The 19,659-nt window shown below is 39.4% G+C and overlaps 1 protein-coding gene across 1 annotated transcript in view; it reads left to right on the top strand.

Annotated features, from left to right (window-relative positions):
- KCNH8 (potassium voltage-gated channel subfamily H member 8) overlaps window positions 1-19,659 on the top strand; it is a 191,847-nt gene that overhangs the window by 106,094 nt on the left and 66,094 nt on the right. Inside the window, exons 6-7 of the mRNA XM_044449406.1 lie at window positions 13,199-13,356; window positions 18,038-18,242. Of these exons, the coding sequence (XP_044305341.1) occupies window positions 13,199-13,356; window positions 18,038-18,242 (363 nt within the window). The remainder of the gene's footprint in view (window positions 1-13,198; window positions 13,357-18,037; window positions 18,243-19,659) is intronic.

Consider the following 19,659-nt stretch of genomic DNA (forward strand, 5'->3'; position numbering starts at 1 on the left):
GTACTTTTTTGCATTATCACAAGTCCACCACATATGATAAAAAGTACCCACTTTATGTTTACATTTCCAACATCTATTTGACATATTTGGAAACATCTTAGCTAATCGACTTGGTGACAAATACCATCTATAGAATATTTTATATAAATTTTCTTTATATGAAGTTGCTAATGTTACTTTAATGTTTATATTTGCAATTTGTACAGACATTGATATTGTCTACTGAGAATTAAGCATAACTGGGTTTTATGGGACAATCCCAGATAAGTGTGTAAATTACAGGATACCCAAGTTGACGTTATGGCTGGTCATCATAGGCAGAGCAGAACAACCCCCCTTTGAGGGTACTTTGTGTGGTGCCATTAAAGGAAAATAATTCATTAAAGGTTTAGGAAGCAATCCTACCTAGGCATACATTCTTAGAAGAAGCTCAGTCAAATTTAATGGACCTTATTTCTGAACAGACATACATAAGATTGGCCTGTTTATGATTCTTATTTTCACCAACGGTTATTATTTGGAACATTAGGTTTATTACCAAATATCTCTTTGACTATTTTTCTAGACAGCACACCTCATATTTAAATATTCCTGATAAATGTTTATAAGATTGCAGCTCATCATCCAGTGACAATGTAATTAAGCTACTGTATATGTACCTTATGCCATTACTTTTTAAAAGAAATTTGGGTCTGGCCTCTCCCTGGGATGCAAGAAGTGAACCCTTTCCGTTACTATAGGAACATGCAAAAAGCACTTCCCTGCTGGCTAAATGCAGCCATCCATCACATATTTGAGAATTACTTAGGAAGCCTTACAGGTGTGGTCTCAGGGAGGTGCTGAGAGGAAATACTTGAATTGATTTCTGTTGCAAAAGTATCATACCTAATAAGGACCATGAAAGGGGTGAATGAATCAGTGTGCCCATTTGACAGCACCTGCACAAGCTCTCTCTCTTCACTCGAAGCAGGGCAGAATATTTGCTACTGCCCCCGTAGTACGGTTCTGCCCCCGCATCCGCCTTCTGTCACACTGTGACCTCCTTTCTTTTGTGCCACAGCTCCCCTTCTGTGGTCAGAATGGCCAGAAGTGGTCACAGGTCCAACATGCCCCAAGTTTTGTGACAGCCGTGCAGCAGCTTCTTTTGGCTGTGTTGTTAGTAGCTTAGGTACGTCACCTTCCCCTAGCCCTTGAGGAGATCCCCTCACCTAGTTTCAGGATTTAGGGACCCCACTCAGTCGATGGCCAGTTGAAACTTTCCTGCTATGCCTGTTCCAGGGAAGACCAGGGACAAGTCGACTGACATGTGGCTGGCGCTCCTTCCCAACGAAAACAATCTCTCCATCAGATACTAAAAAGATCTTTATTCTAAACAGCATTGCATGTAAAGTCAAAACAGGATAGAAAGGTGTTCTCTCATTCTAAGTTCAGCCCACACTTGGTTTATGAACGCTTTGTGGCCACCCCTCCATGGACGGAGCACAGTGACCACTCTCTTTGCATCATTCAGTCAGTCTGGATACCAGCTGTCCCAATCTGTACTTGCGCCTGCGAGACCAAGCATCCTCCAATTCCCCTTGTCCCTTATCTATTTGGTTCTCATACTCCATATCAGAAGATTGAGAGTCTGTTTTCATGTTTACTCCCAAATTGTCCTGTTCTCACACCTCTGTTTGGTTTTCTCTCCGCATCTCCTTATCTGATCCATCCTTACTCTCAGCATCTGTGAAAGTGAGGAGTAAAGTTTGTTCCTCTGACACCAGAAATAACTCTTCATCGACGCTCTGGTTCTCATGAGAAGTTTCCTCTGCTTGTGCGTGCGTGAGGGACTCTTCTGAGCGCATGCACATGACACTGACATCCTGTTCCCAAGCTGAATTTAGCACATATAGGTTAAGAAACGGAAAATGAAAACAGCAGGGAAAGTCAACACTGTTAAAATTCATGTATGCGCCTTTTGCATTTATTAACTGCTCATTTCTCCTTTATTTTAAAGTGTCCATATTTGTTGTGAGGAGAAGTTGTAAAGGGCTGTGCTCACTGCTGCCCCATTCAGGGATCCCAGCAAGGAACTGATGAACCTCGTAATAACCCTGCCAGCTAGAACCACGCGCAAAAATGCCAGTGAGCTTCATGGCTGAACATAGCCATGTTTCCATAGCCACGTGCTGGATTCTAAGCACTATGGTGTACGTGTCTCAATAAAATTATAGCCTTTAGTTGTGGCCTATCACTAAGTGAGAACCCTATACATCTATAAAAGAAACCCTCTGCAGAGTTCCTTGCAAGGGGCAGAGGGTCTAGAAAGGCTGCAGTTATAAATATACTTAAAAGGAAATATCAGTGCTTCGTATACAATTGTGGTGACAAGTTGACATCCTTAAAATAAGGTCTTTATAGATTTACTTAATTATTTTATTTATTTATTTATTTTTAGTTTTCAATTTATATCCTGCCTTTTTCTACAAAGGGTTCAAGGAAGCTTACATCTCCTCCTTCATGTTATCCCCACAACAACAACCCTGAGAGGTAGATTTGGCTGAGAGTCTGTGACTGGCCCAAAGTCACCCAGTTGGCTCCATGGCTGAGCAGGGACTAGAACCCAGATCATCTGAGTCCCAGTCCCATGCTCTTAAGCACTACGCCACACTGGCTCTCATTAAATTATTTGGTTATTTAGGCATTCATATGCCTTGCATTAGCATGGAGCTTTCGGAATTGTGTACAAAAATACTATTAGAGCAATATACAATATTGACAATTAATTTTAAAATCAGGAACACCTGGCATAAAACACCTATGCAAACAATAAAATTCAACCAGCATAAACAATAATCAACAATAAGACAATACATGCCAATAACCTGACAATAATTTAACTAATCCACATAGACCATTCCTTGAGAAATCTCAAATTTAGTGGAAAATCAGGAAAATTGGGTGTGCATCTTTCTCAGTCAGTCACTTGAAATTTAGAGAATATTTAACCAATATCTGGAACAAAGGCAGAATAAATCAAGTGAAGTGTTTGGACAGGCAGAATATCCCCTGCTATTACTACATTGCATTGCCCATTCATCTAAGCTCTTGAGAACAACCCAGGTAGCTTCCATAGCTTCATTTCATAGTCACACCAGCAATCCTGTGGCGGGTTGGGCTACATGACCACTTAGACTCTGTGGAAGTTTCCTCACCTACTGCATGTATTCTAGTTGAGCTTCTATTATTGCGGTTTTGGGTAAGCCCAAATCATTCTTGAGAGACTGATCCTCTTGACTTTTTCCTACAGCTTCTACTAATCCAGAATGCTTCTTAAGGCAGTGTTGGTCTTGTTAATCCTCTTAAATATGGATCAATTTGAGGGTTATGTCTTATTTGACTCATTAGCAATTTAGATCAGTGTAGATAGGGAGACATCTCCTTTTAGCCCCTGTTCTTCCTGAATTGTTAAGCTGTTTATTCTAGCAAGTCGTCAATTTTTAATCCAACCTAGATGATAAAATGCCCATAACAATGCACACTTTGAATGAAGCAGTATTTCTGATGTGAGCCGAAATAATATGCTTCTCAAATATGACACAGGACTGCAGGTGGCGCAGTGGTTTAAACCGCTGTGCTGCTGGGCTGGTTGATCGAAAGGTCGCCGGTTCGAATCTGCACAATGGAGTGAGTTCCTGTTGCTCCGTCCCAGCTCCTGCCAGCCTTGCAGTTCAAAAGCATGCAAATGCAAGTGGATAAAAAGGTACCACTTCAGTGGGCAAGTAACAGCGTTCCATGCACTTCAGTGTTTAGTCATGCCGGCCACATGACCATGGAGACTGTCTGTGGACAAACGCTGGCTCCCTTGGCTAGGAAATGGAGATAAGCACTGCCCCCTAGAGTCAGGCATGACTGAACTTAATGTCAAGGGGAAACCTTTATCTTTTTAAATATAACGAGAGCTCATTTTCCTTGATAAATTCTTGAATTTGCAGTCCTACCATAGGAATCTGTGAAATAGCCTCAATCTGAATTATTCCATCTGTAAGGAATGAAATCCAAGCAATGACGATACGGGAGGCAAAGTACCAAGCAGCAACGGTTTAATACGTTCTGGCCAGACCAGACACTCACGCCGAAGGTAGTGCACCGGAGGAGCAGTTTACACAGCCTTTTATTCCCTACTTCTCGTGCAAAGTCCCTGCCTCCTTTCTCCCATTGGCTGGGATACTGGGAGTTCACACTCTTCTCCATCTGCCTTCATCATACTGCTCCTTTGTATGTTACCCCCACCTGCCCATACGTCCCCTGTTCATGTTAATAACCTTCTGAGTCATAGTAGGAGGCACCATTAATATGCACTAGCTAGTTATGCAGCCGTACTTTGGATTCTGAGTTCAAAAGTTTAATGCCATGTCTACCAATTACATCTTGTAGTCTATTAGTTTGTGTTAATCACAATAACTTTATTAATCATTAAGTGATCTATACAGCTTTACCTGTTCTAGTCCGTTAATCACAATACCTTTATTAATCACTGATCCATAGCTTTACCTGTTCTAGTTTGTTAGTCACAGTAATTTTCTACTTCTCACACATCTATATTCTCCTAAAACCTAATTTTGATGCAGACAAAAATGTTTGAAAGAATGTACTCAAAATCAGATGTGTATATTTCCCCCATCATTCTTGTATACAAATGGATCATTACCTCGTATTTACACCACCAGAGTCTATGACAACAACCTTTGCCTATTTATTTATGTTACAATGCGTCCGATTGTTTAAAAGAGCTATAATGTTTGTGATATACTGCAGAGAACATTAAAATATTCAGCTGGCAAATGCAGTCTATTTTGCCAAAAACAGCCAAACAGTAGCCCAATTCTTTTCATGTTTATTTTATTCATTTTCATTACTTCAGTGAAGCTTTTCCCTTAAGTAAATAGTCGTAGAATTGCAACCTTACCGAATTGCAACCTTACCTCTATGTCTACTCTAAATTCCACTGTATTCAAGGGGACTTGCACCCTGTTAGATGTGCAAGGGATTGCTATTTTAGTTAACTTTGCAGATGACCTATGACATAGGAACTGAGTAACTCCTCCAGTTTTTTAGATGCTAGGAGAACATGGGAAGACAGAACAATGAACACCCCCTTTCACCATGCATTCATTATGGGGTCTGTGCAACTGGGCCACACACTTTCTGTGCAGCTGGGGTTCTTGCTTTTTTACAGTCATTCGTTTGGGTGTTCTTTCATACTTTGTGATACAGTGGTACCTCGGCTCACAAATGCCTCAGTTCAACACCAAATCGGATTGTGAACAGAAATGTCAGGAAAAAAAAAAAAAACTCTGCACACGAGCGCGACCACAATCACACTTGGAGGGGGGAGATGGCCACAATTGCACCCATGTTCCCTGCCCAAGTGTGACTGTGATTGTGCCCATCTATGGCTGCAATCGCAGTGGCACTCATGCAGGGAACATGGGCGCAATCGTGGTCATGGGGGGGTGAGGAGATGGCGCAGTCATGGCCATGGCTGCAATTTTTGTTGTTCTTTGTCACTTTGCTTCAAATTTTTGTGATTAAAAAAAATAGTTACAAAATGGATTAACCTTATTTACATTGAACCTTATGGGGAAATTTGATTTGGCTCACGACCAATTTGGGTCATGACCAGAGTCGTGGAAGAGATTAAGTTCGTGAGCCAAGGTACCACTGTACATTCATGGCGAATGGGTGAGTGCAAACCTGTTCCCTAACTCCATGTGTTCACATGACTTTAAATGGCCCCACTTCTCCTGCAACATTGCCATCTACAACACCTCCAAGGAACTCACGTTTCATATAGTCACTGGAGTGGGTTTTTGGACCACATAATTTTCCATTCAGCTTTACCTATATGGATGCAAGCCCTTTATGTGAATATATAAAATTCCACAGCAAAAACTGAAATGGAAAGACAGCCAGTGAACAAATCAAACAAGGCTATTTTTAGCTCCAGTAGGACACATTGATATATAATGTGACAGATGCTGAAGGAAAACTGAAACACAATAAACTATGAAAGATAAATACTATAAATCTATGGTAAAATCGATGGAGAACTGCCTCAAACTTGTAATTTCTTCATATTCACAAATGAAACACATTAGACTTGGAGGGTTGTTTCTAGGAAAGTGATATGTCTTATGCAATATTCCCCAGTCTGTTTGACAAAAGTTTTATAGAGCTGTTACTTAAGTTAGGTCTGCTCTACTGATGCATTGCAGTGTGAGAGAATTCCGATGTAATAGGTGGAACTGTATTTTAGATAGCTGAAGGGTGCTTGTATTTGTTAACGGTTTTCTATGTAAAAGGCTCCCTGTGAGTAGAAAACTAGCAAAGCAGGGCAAGAGTTTTCCTTCCTTTCAAGATAGTCTTTTAATACAAGAAGATGACTATATGGAACATGTGTGTTACATGGAAGAACATCATAAGCAGTATCCTCACGTATAATACCAAGTGGTGAAATCCAGAATCCTACCTCTTCAGGTCATTATCTCATATTCCTACCTGTGTAGACACATCTTTGTTTGTGCTGAGGGAAGAAAGAAAACATTCTCAGGTGCCAGAACAAGATTTAATGAGACTCGCATGCTTCCTTAAAAAGTGTTGCTAATGTTTCTATTTCAAACCAAGAGCAATCTAAAACAGAGGATTCATTAGCAAGATTTTCAAGATATAAACAGAGAAAGATGTGGGGTCTTGGATACTCACCTGTGTATAAGTCCTCTGAAATCTGTAAAAATGTTTAATGTAAATATGGACAAGACTGGGCTATAGGTGGATAACTTATGGACTAACTCTGAGTAAGTTGAAAATAACAAAGTCAAATTAAGTTTTATTTTGCATTAAAATTGTATAGAGGCAGAATAGGAAATTCCTGCTTGAGATAAGCAGGTTGGTCATTATTTGCTTCTGCCAGACATAAAAGGAATCTGGTCTTTCTCCCACAGTCATGCTTGCTTTCCTGTGTGCATCCATCCATGCATAATTTTCATGACACTTAAGCAGAAATGCAATGAAAGCCATTCCTTCTTATATTGCTATTTAGGGTTCAAATGACATGGGCATTTTCCATCTTGGTTCTTGTATCTCTCATCACTGGGACCATTACATGTTATTCATGTCTTGAATCAGTTTACCAATCTTTAGATGCATGTTAAAACAATAAACAGTGTTGTCAGGCTACATCAAAGTGATGGATTCACTTCGTTTCTCTAATGATGGGATAAAGCTATAGTCAGCATAAAAAGAGTTACACAGGTAAGAAAATCAGTTTTTCAACATCTGTGCAGCCTCATTGATAAATGGCAGTCATTTAATCATGGTACTCTGGTCTATATATTCCCTATCTTTTGACTAAACTTTCTGAAATCTCTCCTATGGCAGTTTATTAAATGTTTGCCAGAAGTTTAGGTTGGAACCTTTGAATCCACAAGCTGTTCCATGGGAATAGGGCTTTTAGGAAACATAGACACTTCTCAGCTTGACTATCATGGGTGGGAGGAATGGCTTTAAGTGACCCTCCCTTCCTAGCCCAGGACAAACACTAATAGGAAACATAATGCATGGGTGTGCCATACTCTTTATGCAACTTGTTTTACTTAATTGTTTGTTTCTCTCATGGGATGGCTTTGGATTCCTCCCTCTGCACCAGCAAATTTGATTCATTTTTAATTTCTGATTCCAGTGCTACATTTTTAGCTGTTAATGCCTCCTTCAAACTTTCCAACCTTTTTATTTTCAGTCTTGCTGTAGAAAACTGCAACTTCTCCTCAACTTTTTACATTAAAGCTAGTCTGTTCTCCTGTAGCATTGACCAATTAAGTCACCTAACATTTGCCTGAAATTCCTTCTGCTGAGCTCTTTGCACACAGAAACTACATCTTGAAAAGCTGCAAACCTTTCAGTACTGCAGTATGGACGAAAATTTCCTTCAGGGTTTTCTCTGGCCAGCTGTTCAAACTTCTGCTCTCTCCTTTTGCCCCTCTACTTTTGTAGATTTATTGGCACTGAGCCCTGAATGTTTGACCCTTTGGTCCAGCACATGTGGAGAAAGGAAATTAACCCTATAACATCTAAAAAGTTGCATACAAAAACTGGAACACAGTTTATATCCTTTGCATCTACTGTGAGAAGAGGACATTGGACAAGAGGGGCCTTTTGTCTGAGGCAGTATGGCTGCTCTTCAATTTCATGAGGTCATCAGGACTCCTGTGTGTGATGGGATGCGGGGTGAGATATGGCCATTTACAGGAGATTAGTTCAAGGCAATGGAGAGGGCCAGGGACTATAAATTCAGCAACATACAGGTGCAATGGCTACTGAATGTTTAGGAGTTCCTAGCATGGGCATGGACCAAGATGTGGGCTGCATCCCATGAGGCACAATTTCAGCAATTTCATTGCTGTATATCAGTGAGATTGCCCAATTTAATAAATGAGTTAAAATTAAGTCCCTCCCCATGCAGTGATTGAAAAGGGAGAGGTCAAGCTAGGGAATGCCACTGTATGACTTAGTAGACTGAATGACTTAGCAGTCATTGCAGAGTGTCTGTGCGCATTCACAAGAGTATCCTAGTAAAGTTGTTGCTCAAGGCCAAGCAAGGGATCTGGAGAGCCTCACAATAGAGTGTAGCATCACTGAGGATGTCAAAGAAAATCACAGTAATCACCTTGCTGGTCACCATGGTCACAACTACAAAAAAGGCCACCACTGATAATGAAGAAAGGTCCATATCTGAAGATTATCCCAAGCAGAAAAGCTCCATTGGTCAGTCCAAGTTTTCTTAGGACCTTATTAGAATCAGAGATCAGAAACACACCAAGTTTGAGGAAAGCATATAAACTTTGTTGCTTCAGGCTAAATTTGCAACTGTACAGGAGGAGGGGGCAGAATGGAAGACTTTGTCATGTTACTTGCTACATTTGCATTGACTGATAACAACCAATCTCTTGTCTACAAAAATCTTTTGCAAAAGCATGGGGAAATATTGCAAACATCTCAAAACATTTTCTGAATTTGAAATATAGTTCATTCCGTTACTTTAGGAATCTTTACTTAGAAATCACTATGTTTGTACCAAACCAGTGGGCCTATTCTGTACTTAACCATAAAGATTCTAAAGCCAGTTTCTTCCATCTCCACACTACAGACATACCTCGTTTTATTGCACTTCATTTTATTGTACTTTGCAGATACTACATTTTTTACAAATTGAAGGCTTCTGGCAATCCTGCATCAAGCAAGTCTATCAGCACCTTTTTTCCAACAGTATTCACTCATTTCGCATCTCTGTATCACATTTTGGTAGTTTTTGCAATATTTCAAAACTTTTTCATTACTCACTTTCTTGTGGTGGTCTGGAACCAAACCTGCAATATCTCTGAGGAATGCCTGTACTCACACAATGTCACCCTCACTGCTACTGAGTTTGCCATCTAGGGAATAGCTCTTTACTTTTCAAGAGTCCCCCTCTTTAATCACCAACTGGAGGTAGATAGGGGATATTCAGAAGCAAAGCAAAAGTTTGCAGAAGTGTTGTTTAAAAGCATGCATATAGGAACCTCTTCCATCTAGCTATTCTGTTGTAGGATATTAGAAGTAATCATTTTAAACCAGTAAATAAGTTTATGTATCCTAGTTGGCTTTTACGTGTAGAAAAACGAAGCATGAAAGATAATGTAATACACATATCTTCTAATCAGTTGTTTATGTCTGCCATCATGATTTGCCATTAGTAGAACAGACCAAAGGGAGTATTTATCTGTTCCTTCTCAGCAAGGATGGTCCACTGCTTCATTTTCCTGCAATGAAATTAATGAGTTTTCCATTTTGTAGGCTGATAAAACCAGGTTTTAAGTGTCCCAATTTTATTTCCAAGTAGGCTGGCAAAATGTAGTTTAATTAAGAACTAAAAGTAAAAAAATGCTTATTATTTCACTGTTGAAGAACTAAGAGAAATCTGTCATAGCCATGCCACATCTTAGCGTCTTAAAAGCCAAACCATATAAATGGCAATGAGACCAATTAAACATATGTGGGGTTTTCTAGAAGGTCGGGACATAAAACCTAATTAATCTTCTGTAAATGTGAGCTTTGTAGAATATGAATATTCAGTGACAGCAAGCGAGGAAATACGGAGAAGCCATTGGTAGAGGGGAACAGCTTTTAAATTTGCTAGAACTGCCTTATTGGGGGGCGGGAGGAGTCAAAGAGGTGAAGAACAATATGCACAGTGAAAATGTTCCAGTACTTTGATTGCTTTTCATCGGAAGCTCTTCACTGGCAACACTTTGCTGGAATAATAGTTGGTCACAAAAGGAACTTACAACTTATGTATATTTATAAGCAAATCAGGGAGTAGAACTGAAAACGCAATTATAAAACCTGACATACTTGTCAGAAACCATATTAACATTAGATGCTGTAAGTGCACATTTAGTAATTATATTTGCACATCCCTGGACACAGAAAGTGGAGTTATCTATCTGTCATCTGCTTACCTATAGAATCATAGAATCGTACAATTGGAAGGCACCTAGCTTACTGTCTGGTCTAACTCCTTGTTCAGTGCAGGAGTCAGGTCTCCCGTCAAGATTCAACCAGGCCTGACCCTGCTTAGCTTCCAAGATTATACTTCAGGCTATATGGAATATATGTGACCCCTTCAATCATATCTAGATACTAAAGCAGTGGGTCCTGGCAAACTACGGCTTGCATATTGGACACTGACATCATGAATATGATTTTGGAGTAAATCTCCACCACATTTTCCCTTGCTGACAAAACTATGGTTAAGACTCAGGTTGTCCTAAATTATTTCCAGGTTTGAATGGAAGAATGCAGATTAAGAACAAAAAGTAAGTGAGAAAATCAATTTAAATCGTTTAAAATGCCTGGGCAAAATGAATGTTTTTCTTTCATGTTGGGAAACAACAAAGTTAGCACCAACCATCTTTGCATAGGGATGCAGCCATGGAGAAGTCCCTCTCTTTTGTAAATACCCAATGCATTTCTGCCACTCATGATTCTCAGTTAAAGGCCTCCTCTGAAAATCATAATATGTAGGCAAATGAAAGTGGAGAAGATGTTTCTTCAGTCATATGGTCCTTTAGCCATTTAGGGCTTTTAGGAGATAACATGCACCTTGAATTAATTTCAGTAGCAAATAAGAAGCCAACGTCATTCCTCAATAATCCATATGACCATAAATCTTTGTAAGTACATTAGAATTCTACCTGTTTTACTCTGGCATGTTGAAGCTTCCAGACTGGAACAACTGAGCTCTGGATATGCAGTAGAAGCTAAGCAAATAAGAAACTCCGCAGGAGAATATGCAGCCGTGGGAGGTGGTATGTGACAGGAGCTACTGCAAGATGCCCAGATGCAATGCAATTTATGTCACTGTCAGATTGTACTGCTGTGTGTGCAAAGAAACACACCCTTCTACCCAATTAGGAATGTGCTATGTGAACTGGCTGTGAGATAACATGTAAATAAAAGTCAATTCTATATACATGGAATCTTCAGGATGGAAAGCAGTTATTTTTGGAGATCAAACAGATCCTTCTCTCAAATAACTATGTTATTGTTGTAAACCACCCAGAGAGCTCCAGCAGTGGGGTGGTACAGAAATTAACATAAATAATGTTCATAAATAGTTTTCCAAAATGGCATTTTTTAAAAAATCCAGGTCATTCTGAGCTAAATTCTGGGGGAAACAGTTCTGTGGCACTATTAGTTATATCTTGGATTAAAAATCCATCTTTCATTTTGTCATATTCTTCAAAATAGTAGATTGTGTGCAGATGGAAGGGCAGAAAGAAGCCCTTACTTCTGATGGAGAGAAGCTGGCTTCTAGTGTAACCAAAGCATTATTGTTGGAGGAAAAGTACAGTTTTTGTTTTAGTAAAATTTATACCAGCACCTCCAGCTTCCAGTAAAACTCCTTTGACATTCTGTAGAAGTTAGATCCATGTTCTTGACATCATTAAAAGCTACATGTACAGTCTGGGGTTATGTATGACCCTCATCTTGTAAAACATGGAAATAATTAAGACAACTGACAGAAGCGGTACTTAGTCATGGCTTCGTTTACCTAGATTGGGTCAGACATGTTTACTTCACAGAGCTACTTACCTGGACAAACTTCAACTGTTCCCATGGTTTGCAATAATATAAGAGCTGCTTATGCATTGAATGCCCACATTATGGAGTCAGCTAGGTAGCCTGTACAACACTACTCTAGCATTCAAAAATCCATGCATCTAATGTTACGAACTATTATGCCAGGGTGAGAAACTTTGACTCAGCAGCCAAATCCCTAGCCTTCTAGGGATTCCAGTTGGAATTCCCCAAGTTCCCCAAACGGACATAGTCTTTTCACCCAACCACCACACCTTTTCTGGCTTGTCTTCAGTCCCCCCCCCCCCCGCCCCTTGCAGACAGTAGATGTTTTAAACTGCAATATCTTGGTTTTGGGGGTAGAGTTTTTGTCTGTCTGTCCTTCTTTTGTAATTTTGGCCCTACCCCTTAAATTGGCTTTCCCCCTTTGCCATTGCCTCTGCTCACCTCAGAAATGAGTGAGAGCTTCCCCAAGCTTTTGGGGTGAAAGAGGTTCTGAACCCCAGTTTTAAGCAAAGCATGTGCACGCTTGTGAGTATATATCCGTGTGACCAATCAAACAAGTGGTCTGAAGACATAGAATGAAAACAGCCCATTATACTGAGCCCTTATCATGAAGTAAGAAGCTGTGTGTCTTTAGATTTTTATCATTTCCATTACCAAGTACATGTACAACTATTTCTGCTCTTACGTTTAGCAGTACTGTACAACCTCAAGATACACAGCTCCCTATAGCCTGGAAGGCCTGTTCCTGCCTAATCTTGGAAGCTAAGCAGGGTTGGGCCAGGTTGAAATCTGCATGGGTGACTGAATATTGTGAAACTGCCAGAGTTCTTTGACTACAAGTGGTGCAGAAATGTAATTAATAATAATAATGACATGATCCTGGATAATTTCCAGTTAGAATATCTTTTGTTATAAATCACTCATCTGAGCAATTTCCTAAAGAGAATACAGAAAATATTTTAATGCTTTTCCATCCACTACGAATCATGTAAAGAAAACAGTATTTCTAACAATTGATTTTCTCTTTGTCAAGCAGATATTATTTTAAATTTTCGAACAACGTACGTCAGCAAGTCTGGCCAAGTAATATTTGAAGCAAGATCTATTTGTATCCACTATGTAACTACCTGGTTCATCATTGATTTAATTGCTGCACTTCCTTTTGATCTACTTTATGCTTTTAATGTCAATGTGGTGAGTATGGCCCTTGCAGTTTGCTGGTCTTAGTACTCATCTTAAGATGTCCATGCTGTAAATGGACATATTATGGTTGCAGGCAGAGAAGCACGTACTAAAATTAGTGCTAGCATGATACACTTAGGTGCAGGTTTTTCCCTTTTCCTCTGGCATTTTATGTGAGCCCTACTTTATTTATATATTGCATTTTCAAACACTAAACAAAAACTTAGTAATGTGTTGTTATTGTTAGAATGTTCCCTAAAATTGATTCGTGTCATTAGGGCAAGCAGGAATATTTAGAGATGCAAAGAAATTGTCTTCTAACATTTTAAAAAGTTGAAAATGCTTATGAGGTGCAATGTATTATCCATTATTACACATATTGTGATCAATACAGAGAAAGTTGATTTCCTTATAATCAGTAGATAATTCAGTGGCTTAAAATGTGAGTAATGTATTTGGAGCAGTGCCCAAAGTTTGTTTTTAAAGAGATTTTGGCAAGTTCAAGCAATTTGTGAAAGCCTGGAAGCTATATATCATGTCTCAGGAAAACTTTTAGAATGTTTGTTAAGCTGAGGCAGAATGAGCTCCACTTGTTAGGGATATCAAAATTTCACAAGATCTATTTTTTTAAAATCCCTTCCAAAAATGAACTAGCCACAGTGGCTTTTAAGCATCTGCTGATTTTGCTTTTGAAATTATTTCTCAAATTTATTTAGGTTGTAATGTAAGTTGTCTCTTAAATAATGTGACGTGATTTGCAGGATGGCAAGACACTTACCCATTGCCCAGAAGATGGTAACTCGGCTCCATAAACAATGTTAGGAAAAAGGATTGAAGTATTTCTCTGCTAATGCCTTGATGGCCCCCTTTATCAAAAGATCATTGTGTACATTGTAACAAAGTACATTCACTCAGAAAATCATTCTGGCTGAGGCCACCATTAACGTTTTTCACACAAATGAAAGTTTTATGAAGTTAGGATTTTACTTTGAGAGAGAGAGATGGATGGAGAAATGGATGAATGGGTGTACTATTTACGAAGCGCTGAGATACTCTATTGATGGTGTTATATGTATCACATAAAAGGGAAAAATGCTGATGGCAACTTCCTTCTTTTCAGGCTTCTGATAATTCTAAAGATTTAGCAATGCCTCCTCTGTAATTATTAGAAGAGCAAAACTTGTGGTGGATCCAGGATCTGCTTTTTGCAGATGGAAATAACATGTTCATGGAAGGTCCCTTTACCCAATCTTCAGAGCTATCCCCACTCACCTTACACACAGCTTATCTTATTCCGCACCTTCTGTGTAACATTTTTAAGGGGGCTGAAAGGACTGCTATATGGAAGAGTGGGGGGGGGGATATTTTGTTTCTGCCAGCCCAGGAACATGTACCTAAATCTGAACTCTTTGATTTGCTAGTTGCTTTGTGAAATGTATAAGAGTTTTATCAAGCTGTACATCACATATGTAGGGAGCCAGAGTGATCACACCAAGAATTATGGGTCCCTCTGAATCAGTTCTCTTTGCCCTTAGAGTTGATCACATTCACTGCACAATCCAGGATTTGTCCAGAAAAGATACCCTAATTAGGGGCAGGAGCAGCAACAGATGGGGAAAACAGTGACAGTGAGGAGATTCAGGAAAAGTCAAACATTTAAAGGCTTCGGTGAATGGGGTGGCATAGAAGTCCCCTAAATAAATAAATAAATAAATAAATAAATAAATAAATAAATAAAGGTTTTATGCAGGAAATATTTCTGCTCCTGAAAACAGTCTATTCAACTGAAACATCAAGAAATGTGAGCATTAACCTAAAAAGAAATCTATATACATACTAAACTTAAACTGTTGTTTCATTTTATATCCCTTGCCAATAAAAAGAAATGCAAATCTTCCTGTACTTCTGGAAGATACTCAGGCTTTGGTTTCCATGCCAATGGAGTTCAATAATGGTAGAGGAGCACTAAGATTAGTCATCTATGTATTGTTTCCATAGGTCATTCTCAGATAGAGTGTATTACAGTAGTTTAGCATTACTATTGCAGAACAGATGTATCAGGAGATATGAAAAAGGAAAGATTGTGTGGTCTTCTCACCATAGAACTTTTGCTGAGAAGCATTTCTTGACATCTGCTGAATTCGGAGATATAGCTAAGTGCCCTGGAGTGCTGCTTGCTTTGGTGTAGTGAAGCAATTTTGCACTGCCCAAGATGAGAGCCACTTCCGTGTTCTTCCTGCCCACCTACCTGCAGGTAGAGAGCTGTGCATTTGAAATTCCCATGGTGGCTGGGATTTATAGAGGTTGTAGACCAAACCATCTGGAGGACTCCAACTTGGGGCGTGCTGAAGCAGCTCTTGCATGCATGTTAACATTGTTACACTTGGTTACTTTGAGCTCTGATCATTGTGGCTGAAAATTTTTAACTAATCTGAAAGTATGTTCCTGTGGCTCCTTGAAATTGTTTCAGGAACAACAGCAAAGTGCAGATTTCCAGCTCTGAAAATGCAGCCTGCAACCTCAAAGCTGAGAATTGGTGTCCTGATTCCTTTCTTGCACCCTCTAACAGCCAGTGTCAAAGGAACCATGCTGAATGCTTTCCAAACCGAGGAAGGCCAGCTTGGGGAAGGGAAGGCAGGGTGAAGGGAGTCTGGAATGGCTAGGATATGAGGTGATGTGAGTGACATGGGTATGAGGTAGGAAAACATAGATCTACTGCAAGAAAGAGTGGGAGAGGCAGAGTGGGAGAAAAAGTGGGGGAAACAGGGATGAAAACATCACCACAGTCGCTCTTCCTACTCTGCATCTGAGTTCAGAGGTTCATGCTCATCTTGATGGAATTGCACCCTAAATTGCTTAACCTTACAAGGAAAGTCAGTTGGAAATGGAGAGCTCTTGTAAGTGCTTGAAGCCCTGCCAATGGGCTACCCTACCTGTGAGAAATGGTTGAGAATTTCTCTCTGCACCCTGAGAATTTGGGTGAAATTATCTTCCAGATTTCTGTGTCCACAAATAAGAGGGAAAATTTCAAGAGGTTATTTGCATACAGCTCTATATGAAAGACAGACTTCAACATACATAACCCTTTTCTTAGAGGAGTACATAGAAGCTCCTTTCTGTCACTGACTTTTAGTGGCTGTTCTAGCTTTTGGTTTTTCCTGCTCCCTTTCTATTACACATTTTTGGTTACAATCCTATGCATGCTGATGTGCAAGAAGAGCCCTTTGAAGACCCTAGGACTTACTTTTGAGTAAGAATGTAAGCCTGAGGGCATAATTTGTGCTAATTTTTATTATTTGTATTGTTCCTAGAATATTTTTTTTTAGGGTGATTGTTCCGGAAAACTAATTCTGCTCTACTACTAAAAGCAATTAAGTGTTAGGGTTGGAGGTGGTTGCCTGGTATACAGGATGAACATATAGATAGATCTTTTTATTAGTCACCCACAGGAATTTAGTAATAACATGTACATTAATAGCACACATGTACATTTCTGAGGAACAGAACACATTTCTGTTCATTTTTCCATTCCTTCCACTGTGGCCTAAGGAACCTTCATGCAGTTACTGAATACAAAATGTGCTTGAGAGTAGGGTTGTGATGTAGCTCTGTGGAATCCATCCCTTCTTGGATTTCCTCTTGTGCTAGGCCTTGTCTTAGAAGGAAAGCTGAGCTGAAAGCAAGTCAGCGAATGCTCATGGAGCAATGAGTGTGTGATTGGCAACCTTCCTCCGCATCACATGCTGTCTCACATGTCACACAAGCAAAGGCTGCAGCACTTGACGCCGATGAGGGATGCCACTTGCACGGTGTTCACACAGGGCTTGATTCCTGGTGAGCGCTGCACGATTCCTGGGTATGTTCACCAGGAACTCCAAGCCATGACAGTGACAAAGATTGGAGTCTGTGGAGCCAAGCTCAGGGAAACTGATGAGCCCCCACCCCAAAACGGATAACAGTATTTGAGAGTAAAGGTTCCTAATAAATAAAGTTCAGTCATCCAGTTACTATAAGTATGCACAATAGTTTTCATCATAAATATTCATATAGATGTGTGCAAGCTAATACCTATAATATATGTACCCATAATGGATGCAACTCATGAACAAGGGAAAAGCCACAAGTTGTTCTGAGAGGATCATAAAATGTCTGGAGTTAGTTAATGTTGATGTTATTTAATTCAAAGAAATACCAAAGTGTTGTGTGAATGGGAAGACTGAAAATAGCTCTAAATATATAGCTTTGGAGGCAGGCAAATGACCCAAATGAGGGGCCTTGTGAAGTGTTTGGACAAACCAGTCATGGAAATTTTAAGCTTCTTTAATGAGGTAAAGCAGTGAAAAGCCAGAAACTGGAGTGCTGAGTAGCATAAAGAGTGGCAGGTACCAAGATGAGATGGCTCTTCATATTATTTCCAATGGCAGAGAGTGTCCTTGTCCAAGCCACACACACACCCCTGGGCTTTGATATACCCTAAGCAGGTCATGCTACAACATAGATTAGTGCAAGGTAGCTAACTCTATCTGACCTCCTCTCTAAATCATACTCTATGCCTGACTTACTTGAGAACATGCACTGCAAGATTCCAAAGCTAACAAGAATTGTCATGGCTTCCATAGATCTGAGGATTGAAGGAAATTTTATACTGTTTGGAAAGATGGCTAAATACCATTTTGCTTTCTAATTCCTGTAGGTGTCCATTGTCCACCTTCTCAAGACTGTACGATTGCTCCGTCTTTTACGTCTTCTTCAAAAGTTGGATCGTTATTCCCAGCACAGCACTATCGTTCTGACGCTTCTTATGTCTATGTTTGCATTGCTAGCTCATTGGATGGCTTGCATTTGGTATGTCATTGGAAAGAAGGAAATGGAAAAAAAACCATTCACCTGGGACATAGGTAAAGCCAGGTTGTTGTTTTTTGAATCACAGATTGAAAAATTGCTCCTTGAGACATCAAACTGTTGTAATCCTCCACATGCATATACAAAATGAGTCACATCATCATCATCATCATCATCATTGATTGCATAGCTTTAGGCACTATTTTCCAGTTATGAAGTCATACAATATTGAGGCTATGTGATGGGACAGCATACAAATGCCACCCATAAATAAATAAATAAATAAATAAATAAAGTAAGTAAGTAAGTAAGTAAGTAAGTAAGTAATAAAGTAATAAAAACAGTAAAATGTCACTGGTCAATCATCATGACACTGACTGGATAATCCTTCAGGCAAAGCCTTCATGAACAGGTGGGTCCTGAAAAGATGTCTAAAGACTGAAGATACAGGCATAATGTAAGTGGGAGCTATAACACTAAACACTCTGTTATATATATCCCTAAGGCAAATTGCAGGTACATTCAGCACTGCTAGAACTATTCGTCCTGTAGACCACAAAGACTTGATGGAGACATAAGGAATGAGGCAATCCCTAGGGTCCCCAGGTCCCAGGTTCTTTAGGGCTGTATATGTGAATGGCAAAACCTGACATGTGGTTCAGAAACTTATTGACAGACAGTGAAGTTCTTTATATCTCATTCACATTGTTGTGATGATGGGTAGACAGAAGGTATTAGGCTGGCTTGGGATTTAGACATACAGCAGACAAATGAAATAAGTAATTACTAATTTAAGTTCTATTCATTTTGATGGGTTTACCCTGGCTTTAACTAGATCTGGATTCAAGTCTTGTAATCATGACCTTCGCATGAGCTTAGAGCAGTGTACATACAATTTTCAGTTTCCTATCTAGGTGAGGACAATGTCTAGCTATAATGAAGGAACTATGTCAGACACCTTTGAATTCTAACTGATTTCAATCGAATATTCATTAATGGCTTGCATAAATAAATGGTGGCACAGATATTTTGACCAGATGGAAATTGAAACCAAGCATATTTGTGGCTATTTTCTAGTACTTCCTTCATCCTTTGCCAAAAACAAAGCCATGCCTTGAATATTTGACTGTACATTTAAGACTGAACATGATTGACTTCATGTCTTAATTGCCATTAGGATACCTTTAATTTTCATGAAAAAATTACGGAAAATATGTAGCTCTGAAGTAAATGAACTTGCGTATGAGTACAGCAGTGCTAATACTTAAAATCTCTCTTGTAATTAGGAAGATGTCAGACTTTAGTTAAATATAGTTGCTGAGCAAACCCAGTGAGTAGAACATGTATAATGGAATTGGAACTCTTAAGGGAGTCAGTTTTGTAACTTTGTAAAATGACTAATGTGAAATACTAAGAAGCCTGTCAATGTCTCCTATATTTGAAGAACTGGAAACCAAGAGATTGGATTTTGAT

The sequence above is a fragment of the Varanus komodoensis genome, unplaced genomic scaffold, assembly GCF_004798865.1.
Source record: "Varanus komodoensis strain SLA01 unplaced genomic scaffold, ASM479886v1 scaffold58, whole genome shotgun sequence".
NCBI classification, from domain to species: Eukaryota; Metazoa; Chordata; class Lepidosauria; order Squamata; family Varanidae; genus Varanus; species Varanus komodoensis.